Below are 12,066 nucleotides of genomic sequence, written 5' to 3'. Positions count from 1 at the left end.
GTGTCTATTCTGTGTATTTTAAAATATGTTACCAATGCATTGATGTTGAACCTCTGCAAATCAACCACTTGTGTTCAAAAAGTTATTTCCCACTATTGAATAAACAGATAAATAAGTAATAAATAACTAGCTGAGCAGATTGTTGAGGGTCTCCAGTAATAGGCAGAAACAAAAATATTAAGGTGGTCACAGAAGAAGATCTGTGAATGTTTAAATAGAGGTGCATAGGAAAGTATGATAGAAATTAACAAAATTATGTTTTCACCAATTAAATTTTTGATTAACCTTTTATAACTTGTATGTATTTTCAGCTGTCTATTCTAACTTCATTTGTGATGAGCCAGAGCCCCGTGGTGATACATCTAAAACACTGACCTGTGAGACGGTAGAAGTAGAGATGAACTCACAAGACTGTGAGAACTTCTATAAGTACTTTGCTTGTGCTGAAAAAAAAAAGTGTCAGCAGCTTCATCGGTAAGTACAGTATGTTTTCCTAGGTAACTGTCATTACTCAGAGACAGACATACAATAACCAAATATTTGAATCAAACCTTGTTCTACAGGAAGCAGCTTATTAGCAGCTCATAGTCCTAATCCTGTGTGCTAACTGCTAAACATAATACAGATACCTCTTACTAAAATACCAAAGCAATGGAGGGCATCCTTTTTAAGATACAATGGTGTTTTGTCGGCTTGATGTAGTGAATGTATTCAATAAACTTCCTACTGCTTCCTCATTCAGCTAACATGCTGATAACAATAGGTATACTAAGATCTACACTCATTTCCTCACAAGGTGAGATGGCATTACTTTTGTTTTTCCACTCTTTGCAGTAGTCACAAATAATTATTTCAAAACATTCTCTATTATACAAGCCAAACTGAGAGGAAGGAAGTGGTCAGCTGACGAGCTTCCATTGCCATTAGGAACTCGTATAATTATCACCTTTTATCAAATTTCAGGGACATAATCCAAGAGTAAAGGCTTTTGGAAAAGATAAATTAAACAAGGTTCAAAAGTGTCAGAAATCTTAGAAAAAAAGAGTTATTCAATCAGACCTTTCTGCAAGATATTATTATATTGCTTTGAGACTAGCCAGTGTACCCCTGGGGTAATAATAAGGCATCTGTCATAGCAATGATTATTTAACTTTGCTCAGCCATAAGATGAGCTAGAATTTAACTCGGTAAAATATTCCAAACTAAATTGGCAAGTTTGTTATGGGCGTCTGTTACTGGCTTATCTAATAACTAATGTATGACTTTCTGTACTCTACTGAGAGCTCAAATAGAGCTTTTTATTTACCATAGTGTTTTCTAACAAGTAAGTTAATATTTTCTTCTGCAGTTCCCCATGATGTTTCTGAAAGTTGTTTTAGTTATTTTTATTAGTGAGTGATTTTCTATAAAGATTCCATACGTTTTCCTTCTTAATTTCTCTACATTTCCTGACCATAAAGAGTTTTTTTTTTCCTGCAATCATTTACCCAAAGAGAATATTCAGAACCGATTTAAACAATCCTGTACTGGTTTGTGACTGACTTTGCAGTATCTTTAAGATAAGTTTTCAATTGACTTTATATTTTATTTTTGCACACTGTGTTTCACTGTTTGTAGAAAGGAAGGGATAGCTTGTAGATCAAGAGTGTTTACTTTGGTTTCTATTTTGTTGCTCTTCCTTTAACTTTCACTGTTATCTGATAGAAAGGGATAGGTTTTAGGCAAATTATAGCCATCCTAAGAGACGTAGTCAGCTATTAATTCGCATAGACTGCAGACAGGACAATCCAGAACTTATGTAAACAATCCTGTCTTAGTTTGTGATTTATGTATCTTTATTGTTAAATAGAGGTGTGACTGCGAGCATCAGTGAGTAAAGGAATTCTAGGTTGTGTGACTTTTACAACCTGTACGGTCAGAGCAACAACTTTGCTGTACTTAATTTAATATTTATTTGTATATTGTCTGTGGGACTTTTCTCTTAGAAGTTGATTTAAGCTCTCCTTCAATTCCGTGGTAACTGATCTTGATTATTCCTTTCTTTTTTATTTTTTTATTAATTTGCAACTGAATATGGATCCCTTAAATAAGTGTGCCATATATGATTTGCTAAAGTACAAATACCTTGTACAGTGTAATAAATGCTATGCATATTTAAAGGTGACACCTGATAACACTGGCGATCTGTGTTCCTCATGTCAGAAGTAGCCATTGTTAATGGTAAATCTAGACTTACCGATGACAATTAAACTTGTGCAATTGGCATGGCTTGCAGAACTGTTGTTACATATATTAATGACTAAACCGATGAGATAAAAAATGTTAGGCAAAGAACAAACAGAACACATTTAGGAAATGGAGTGTCTGTTGTCTGTAAAGATCACTCAGTTCCTGTGAAACAAGACAATGCAACAAGTATTCAGCAATGTCAGGATTCAGAGTGTATAGAAGGAAATAGAAAAAGAAAGAAAGGAAGAAGTTCACAACAAATAAAGAAAAAAGAAACTGATAAATGTCTGTAAAGCAAAGAGAATTCATACCAAAAGGACACTGACTTGTTATGTAACACACAGATTACTGGGAATGATATATATATATATATATATATATATATATATATATATATATATATATATATTTATATATTTTTTTTTTCTGTCAGAAAACCTTTAGTCTACACAAAAAGGCATTGTTTTTCCAAAATAGAAGGTAGAAATAAAGAGGCAAGGGGCAAGTGAAAAGGAAGAAATCAGAACTGAATATGGAAGGATTGAAGAATATTGTAAGAAAAAAAGGAGAAAGACAGACTTTGACAACATCGCTCAAGCTGTGGATGTACAAAGCCAGCTGAATGAGAACTGCATGCTTGCATGGTGAAGATCATTCCTTAGTGACACCTGATAGAGCACATATTACTGAATTAGCAGTTGAAGAAACTTCAGATCCAGTTGGGAAAAATTGCTTGTAATTGAAGATTTAATTAATAGATGAACTGATACTTCCATTTACAGAGGAGATATTGAACACTGAATAGTGTGTTACTTGTCAGGAGTAAAAATAGAGGATGTGAGGCAGGCCTTAGAATGCCTTAAGGTAAGAAAATATGGATCTGTATTTAGTCATGTCAGTACAAATTATCTCATCAGCAAGGACTCTCTGACTGTTAGCAGGGAACTTACAGTCCTCTTAGATAGTATAGCTTGTACTAGTGTTAGGATGTATTAGTGTTAGGATGTATTATTCACAAATCACATATAGAAAAGAGAGTCATGTCACTGTAAATGAAAAGATTTTTGGGGTAAATACCTACAAGAAAAAAATGCTTTGTTTTAAAAAATGGAAATGTGTAGAGCATCCAAGCCTAATTTGGAGCACACGTGTTCAGACTGGATGGTGTACACTTGTCAAGATCAGGGAAGAGAATTTTTGCAGCAGTCATTTAGCATATATTTGACAAACATAAGACAGGATTTTTGCCAGGTCAAAAATTTAACAGTTCACAGATAGCAACATCTGATGCATTTCTGATGGTTGTTAATGCTAGGAGCATTAATAATATATATATTTTCATTGGAAAATTTGCTACATTCCCAGAAGATTGATTTTGTTATTGTTTGTGAAACATGGTTAAAGAACAATGATTGGAAACCAGTTCTGTCAGGGTACAAATGTTTTTACTGTAACAGACATTCTAACAAAAGTCAGGGGTAAATGTTATAATAAGGATTAAAGTTACACAAAATGAGTATAGTTAGGGCGATACACAGCTCACAGCTAATATGTCCAATAAATCCAACGATCATCAAGGCATATAAAACATGGGCGTATAGAGCGTAGTTCAATCACATGAAGCAGTAGACAAGTCAGTAAAAATGTAAAACTACGATTTATTCCAGTAATAGAACACAGAGTTAGCGCTTTCACCTTTCGGCTTCTTCAGACTCAATAAAAACACCATGAATTACAGCATCTTAAGTGTCCCTTAAGGCGGGAAACGCTAATGAAATTAAACTATTAGCACATTAAACAAATGATTAATATCCTGTTTGAAATAACAAACATAGATAAGAATCACCATCAACAATATATAAAATGCAACTGAACCATAAAATAAACACATAAATAATCAACAGAGCATATAATGAACACTAAATAAAATACTTAATGTGCTACAACTACAAAATAAAACTAGTATAATACATATACTAGCAAAATCTACATATAAAAAACACAAAATGTATAGAAACATTTAAATAGTGCACCAAAACTAACTATGATGCTAGAACCCATAGAGATGTCTTCCGAAATACCTAGGAGTAATCTAAAACATTCAAAGATACATACAATTGGTGAAACCATTGCATAATGCTTCAATTATATACTTTAAGTCTCCTCATTCTCAAAAAGGGCTTCAAAGACAATTTAGAATTCAGACCAGGACAAACGTCAGATCTAAACCTCATAATCCACACATTCTCTCTACTCTCGGTTAAAGTTCTTATGTCGCCTCCTCGACTGGTGACATTAATAATTTCCATAATCCTAAAATTAAACACATGGGTATCATCTGTATCTAACACGTGTTTGGCTAATGCATTGGTCTTATTCTTTACTCTAATATTATATAGGTGTTCACGTATCCTGTCCCTCAAACACCTGTTCGTCTTCCCTATATAAAAAGACGAGCAGGTGTTACAGAAAACTAGATATACCAAATCCCTAGACATACAATCACCTCTGATCTTAAATTGATAAGAAACTAAACTAACAGGATGTGTGAAAACATCATCAGAATTAATAAAATTGCAAAAATTGCATTTTCCACACTTCCTGGTTCCATATGAGGTCATTATTAAATCATTGGTAATGGTGTGTTTATCATAGAGTAATCTCTTAAAGTTTCTCTTATTCTTATATCTGAACTGTGGAAAATCACCAATAACTCCTTTAATATGGGGATCGACCATGAGGATGTTCCAATGTGCTCTCACTATATCCTTAATAACACCAATATCTTTTGTGTAAAACATTGAGAACGCAGGGTGACTATCTGGTTTATGTGCAACAACAGTTGGAGGATCGGACAGGATGTTGACCAAATGACTGTCTGAGAAATATGGGGCAGCTACTCCAGATCTCAACTCAATGAGTCCATCCATCCCACTCAAGATATCAGTGGTATTGTATCCCCTCATAGTGGGTCTATGATCTAAATCAGATAAATCATCAAGGAAACCAACTTCAGTAGGATTATACCTAGAAGTCCTCATACTCTGCCCTTAAACTATATTATTATAAACAAATCCAGGGTGCATGCTATGGCGATGTAAAATAGAATTCTTGTGACAAGGTTTCCTATAGACCCCAGTGTTGATGGATCCTCCAACTATTGTTAACTTTAAGAGATTACTCTGTGATAAACACACCATTACCAATGATTTAATAATGACCTCATATGGAACCAGGAAGTGTGGAAAGTGTGGAAAATGCAATTTTTGCAATTTTATTAATTCTGATTATGTTTTCACACATCCTGTTAGTTTAGTTTCTTATCAATTTAAGATCAGAGGTGATTGTATGTCTAGGGATTTGGTATATCTAGCTTCCTGTAATACCTGCTCGTCTTTTTATATAGGGAAGACGAACAGGTGTTTGAGGGACAGGATACGTGAACACCTATATAATATTAGAGTAAAGACTAAGACCAATGCATTAGCCAAACACGTGTTAGATACAGATGATACCCATGTGTTTAATTTTGGGATTATGGAAATTATTAATGTCACCAGTCGAGGAGGCGACATAAGAACTTTAACCGAGAGTAGAGAGAATGTGTGGATTATGAGGTTTAGATCTGACGTTTGTCCTGGTCTGAATTCTAAATTGTCTTTGAAGCCCTTTTTGAGAATGAGGGGACTTAAAGTATATAATTGAGGCATTATGCAATGGTTTCACCAATTGTATGTATCTTTGAATGTTTTAGATTACTCCCAGGTATTTCGGAAGACATCTCTATGGGGTCTAGCATCATAGTTAGTTTTGGTGCACTGTTTATAATGTTTCTATACATTTTGTGTTTTTTATATGTAGATTTTGCTAGTATATGTATTATACTAGTTTTATTTTGTAGTTGTAGCACATTAAGTATTTTATTTAGTGTTCATTATATGCTCTGTTGATTATTTATGTGTTTATTTTATGGTTCAGTTGCATTTTATATATTGTTGATGGTGATTCTTATCTATGTTTGTTATTTCAAACAGGATATTAATCATTTGTTTAATGTGCTAATAGTTTAATTTCATTAGCGTTTCCCGCCTTAAGGGACATTTAAGATGCTGTAATCCATGGTGTTTTTATTGAGTCTGAAGAAGCCAAAAGGTGAAAGCGCTAACTCTGTGTTCTATTACTGGAATAAATCATGGTTTTACATTTTTACTGACTTGTCTACTGCTTCATGTGATTGAACTACGCTCTATACGCCCATGTTTTATATGCCTTGATCATTGGATTTATTGGACATATTAGCTGTGAGCTGTGTATCGCCCTAACTATACTCATTTTGTGTTACTTATTCGTTGCTGCTTGGATAGGGCGTTCACCCTGCTGCATACTTCCTTTTGTTGATTTAAGGATTAAAGTTAGTTTAAGACCTGTAATTATTACATGTTCAGTGATAACACCAATACTATAGATTGTGTAACTGTGACAATAAAGAAAACCCTGGAACAGATAACAATTGTTGGAGTGTATAGACCGCCAAAATCAAGTACAGATGACCTAGAGGAATTCATACATTTCTTACATGAAACACAAATGGAAGAATAATAGTGGCTGGGGACTTAAATTTACCAGAAACAGACTAGGATAATATTGATTCAATAACAATGGTAAAGAAATTATTCACAACGTATGTTCAGGAATAACAGTTGCTTCAGATTATGAAAAATAGTACCAGGGAATAGAACATACTAGACATTGTTTGCATTCCTAAAGAAATTATTGTTACTTCATGTCAAGTTTTACCGCCATTGATATGCAATGAATGGGGTTATTAAGGTTAATTTCTTGCTACATAATTCTGCCAAACTGAAATCTAAACCAGCGCAGAGAAGATTAATAACAGATTATATGGAAGCAAAACAGTCACTATGCAAAACTAATTGGGAGTGGTGCATTCAGTGGAAAAACTGCAGAAAAGAAAAAAAATGGTGGTGTCTTGTGTGGCTGTGGTTGCTTTGGCTCCACAGAGGAACGTTGTGGGATTTTCTTCTCCCTCCAGTCTGGACATAGGTAATAAATGTAAGACTTCCTCTTGGGCACCATATTTAAATTTCTTATCTGCTGGCTGCTACATCCCCTACCAGTCCCCTGACCGGTGGGCCAGCCAAGCAAGCAAGTAATTTTGTTAAATTTGAGGACTAATTGCTGCCTCATTGTTTTTAGTTTCTGGTTGTTAGTTGAAACGTTCTGCTTTGGTGTATGCCCTTTTGTAACTGGTATACCAGATAGTATTTTTGATACAGTTTGAGTTGTCTGCTGACTTTAATTTGACTTTCATGTCTATACTCCCTACTTGATAATCAGGTAACCAGACTCCTTACTGCATCCTGTACCCCTGAGTAATGTGCTATTTGTTCGATAATCTGATATTATGTAGCCTATCATAGGCCTGTTTAAACACCCTATGTGAACCCAGTTCTTGTGCTATATGTGATCTTTTTAAGAAAATTGCTATGTTTCCGCTACCATTCTAAACTTCTATAGTAGAATGTAGAAATGCCTTTACATGACTTTTATACTGCCTGTTCTCTAGATACATTTTAATTATGTTTTAACAACTGTGAGGTTTACTTTTTGCAGTATGTTGCATGCATAATAGTTAGTCTTGAACTGTATTTGTCATGTTTTTACCTCTGCTCTAATTGCGCTTCTGTATCCTATTGGGGCTATTCCCTTATTTCAATATGACTGATTTTCCTTATTTCTTGTTATTTTTAACAACAAACATTCCTTTTCTTTTGCTCTGTCTTCTTCCCTTAGTTACACCCTAAACTTGATGTTGCCCATACCTTGCTGCACCTCGGCTACTACAGAGAGTGAAATTCCATCTCCCACTACAAACATTGGCTCCCTACATTTCTGTTTCGATCAATGTATACTGCCTCTGTCACCCTACTGCTTAACACTGCTAAGCCCACCTTAACTTACTATAGCCACAGATTCTTACTTAAGGACCATAAAGGTGATTCCCTATACTGTAATTGCTGTGGCAAGCACACCTAGGGAGGATGCACCCTTTTCAGTCCCCTTCCTCCTGGCCCTTCACCCTCCTCCTATCTTGAATTACCTATCCTCTCTGCTGTCTTTTGTAATTCCCTTCAGTTAATTCCCTTCAGTTAACAGCAACATTTAAATTTATTTATTTATTTATTTACATTTGTTGATCAGGAGTGTCCGACTGGACGTATGTCCATTTTCAGCGGAGGCCCGGGGAGAAAAGCTCCACAGTTAAAATATACAGACAATAGTTACATTGGATTTACATAGCAATTAACAATTTGATCAACATAGCAATTAAAAATTGCAAACATAGTTACAGATGAAGAACATAGTACATCAGTAGACAACTAGAATCTTTATCATCTGTGAAGTGCGTAACAGACATTAACAATTGTTACAATAAGAAGGTAACATTCTTTTTTGTTGTTGTTTATTAGATGTTTTGCCTTATTATGGATTTGTTTGTAATGGGAGAGGTAAATACATATAGTCAAAGCATAGTATGTTAAATTATGTTCTCCTTTTAACATAACCCACCCCTTTCTCTCTTAACTTTACCTTGCTCTGTATTCCCACTACCTGATGTGAATTTACCAAGTCTCACTGATTGCTTCTAGAGTACGCGATTCTCGTGTCTGGCTAATGGCATACTGCACAACATCAATTGGAATACACTGAAAACCCTTCCCCTCAATGAAGCAGTAGAGATGTTTAACTCTACATTTCTTAGGATACTAAACAAATTTGCACCCCCTCCAACAAAAGAGAGTCAAAACTAATCATGCCAATTGGCTTACCAGAGCCACCAGGCAACTCACGATTGCCAGAGATAAAGCCTGGAAATTATGGCAAAAAAAAAACAAGAACCCCAGCGACCTCACCCAGTACAAACAACTCCATAATAAGGCAAAATGTCTAGTAATCAACAACAAAAAAGAATGCTACCTTAATCTTAAAAGTCAACACAAGCATAACCCGAAAAGATTCTGGAGCTCAATTAACTTCTTTCTCAAACCAGGCTACATTAGTAATCCATGCCTCACTCCAGATAAGACACCTACTGAAATTGCCACACTCTTCAACATAGATTTCATAAATGCCATCAACAATTTCACTGCCAAATTTCTTCAAATCAACTTAACTCATACAAACTCTCTACACCCAAAATCTCATAGCTCTCCCTTTCCCTGTTTCTATCACCTATTCCTACAGTTACCATTAAAAAACTACTTCAAAAACTCAAACCCTGCACCACCACCCCTGATAACCTATCTCCTGAATACCTCCAATTTGCAGCTAACTCTATCACATATCCCATAAGTATTCTTCTTAGGTCCATACAGGAGTCCCATATACCCAAAATCTGGCATTCTCTCACCCATCTCTAAGATCTTGAAAAAATGCATCCACGCACAACTTCTAATATGGTAAACAACCAAATCCTCTCTCCCAACCAACAAGGCTTTAAGCCTGGTCACAGTACAACTACAGCTCTTCTGTCCATCTTGGACAGACAACTGTGCCTGAGATGCAGGCAAAATGGTCTCTCTTCTTAGATCTCTCTAAGGTCTTCGATACTATCTCCCACCCCCTTCTTCTCACCAAACTGGGCATCATTCCTTCTACCCTAAAATGGTTCTCTAACTATCTCACAGATCAGTAACAATCAACTAAATGGCAGCAATCCTTCTCCCAATTCCTCAGTATAACCACATGTGTGCCTCAATGATCTATACTACAGCCTCTGTTGTTCAGTATCTTCAGCTACAACTTTCACTCTACCCTCAGTCAAGATGCAGACATCCAATACATTGATTACTCAACCATCATCTGTTTTGCTAACTCTGCTTCACAACTGCAACAACTCACCCAATCTGCCCTCATTACCACTGAAAATTGGACAACCAAAAATCAGTTAGCCCTATACCCCCAAAAACCAAACTCGTGCTATTTACCCCTAAAAAACACTCTTTTGAGCAAGGACATATTCAAAATCTTCTCCCAGAACAACACTATCATCGAGGTTGTCCCAAACACAAAATTACCAGGAGCCATCATTGACTAAACCTAATCTTTGACCTCCATATTTACAGTAACATCCAAAAAAACTCACCAAAAACTTGGCACACTCTACAAGCATAAATACTTTCTCAACCCCACCCCACTAAACTAGCCTTGGCAACTTCCTTTCTGCTACCCTCACTGCTATATGGTGCCCCTCTTTTCACCAATATCCAGCCAGCCTACCCTTAAATCTAAACTTGACTCTTGCTACAATAAAATTGCAAAATTCATGACCAATGCAAAGTATTCATCCCACCACTAACCACTACACATAAACTCATATTAAAGCCATCAAACTGCCCAGCCCTTTCTTCCCTACTCAATCAATACCATCCAAATCGTCAACTTTGGTCAAAAAGTCAAATGCTCCTGAGCAATGAAAAGGCCAGTCTTTCTGCCGGTCAGATGCTCTACTCCTTCACTATCTCCTAGCTATGGAATACCCTCCCACTCTCTCTCAGGACTACCAGTAATACAGCCATCTTTAAACAATCTCTGAAATAACACCTCTCCTCTCTATGACACTGCACTTGTGCCAAACCTACACTTCCCAGCACTTGACAATACCTAACACCCTCATGAAATACCTCTTTGTATAATCTCTCTCTGAGTCCTCTATTATTTTGCCTTTCTTAGCTTTAGCCTAGGACTTCATCTGATTTTCTTTTCAGCTGTGCTTAAAGAAAGTTTATAATGTCTCCTAAGCAAAAATGTACAACATGCTCTAAGACTCAATCGTCTGTCATATTCAGCTATACTAAGTAATGCCATATATCATTCTGTATCAGCTCTCACTAAAGTACTTCCTCTACACAGTAACTTCATAATGTCCCTAATTATAACCCAGCTTGTTCATCTGCTTATAACCCTTATACTACAATACTCGTTATGAGAGACTAATTCCTGCACAGAGTTTAAACTAGTGTTCCTACAGCTATACTCACATGATTTATCTATTTGATATGTGTATTGATTTATACACGTACTGCACTCATATGTGTATCAATGTGTATATGATTTATGGTGTTACTATTTGTACTGATGTATAAGTGCACATATTGCAAACATCCTGTATTTGACTTGTGCTATTGTCCATTTATTGAGGAGCTTTTCTCCCAGGGCCTCCACTGAAAATGGGCTCATTTTAGCCCAGTGCACCATCCCAGTAAACAAACGCAAACAAATAAATAAATAAATATGTATCATTTGTCTTATTTTAAATCAGAATCAACAGAAAAGGCAGAATCAGGAACAAAAACTGAAGGCATGCTAACTTACACTGCTAATTTACTCCTAGAAATTTGATCTCTTAGTCTGCTGTGTTGCGTGTTTGATGAATTGCTGTTAGTGAGGATTATAAGGCCTAACACACTCCAGGAACCCAACAAACTGGGAATCATATTACAACATGGCCATAAGTGCTTTGGTGGAGAATACATGTCCCCCACCACTCAGACGATGCATATTAAAAGAAGGTGGTGTGACAGATCAAGGACATGTGGTTCTAAAGCTGGTATAACTGCAACAGTTAAAGCCAACCCCCACAGGCCTGCACTTCCATCCATGCTACTAGCAAATGTTTGATCTCTGGATAACAAGGTAGATCACTTAATGCTGTAACTCTCCACACAGAGTAAGGTGAGAAATTGTTGTTTGCTTGTATTGACTGAGATGTGGTTGAACACTAATATTAAATACAGTGCACTCCATGTGGAAGGG

General features: G+C 36.0%; 1 protein-coding gene across 1 annotated transcript in view; it reads left to right on the top strand.

Annotated features, from left to right (window-relative positions):
* LOC122808528 overlaps positions 1-12,066 on the top strand; it is a 525,331-nt gene that overhangs the window by 114,192 nt on the left and 399,073 nt on the right. Inside the window, exon 2 of the mRNA XM_044079483.1 lies at positions 312-474. Coding sequence (XP_043935418.1) covers positions 312-474 — 163 coding nt within the window. The remainder of the gene's footprint in view (positions 1-311; positions 475-12,066) is intronic.

This window comes from Protopterus annectens, chromosome 8.part0, assembly GCF_019279795.1.
Source record: "Protopterus annectens isolate FY-2018-M chromosome 8.part0, PAN1.0, whole genome shotgun sequence".
NCBI lineage: Eukaryota > Metazoa > Chordata > Ceratodontiformes > Protopteridae > Protopterus > Protopterus annectens.
The sequence above is the reverse complement of the archived record's forward strand: the minus strand, read 5'-3'. Positions and strand labels throughout refer to the sequence as shown.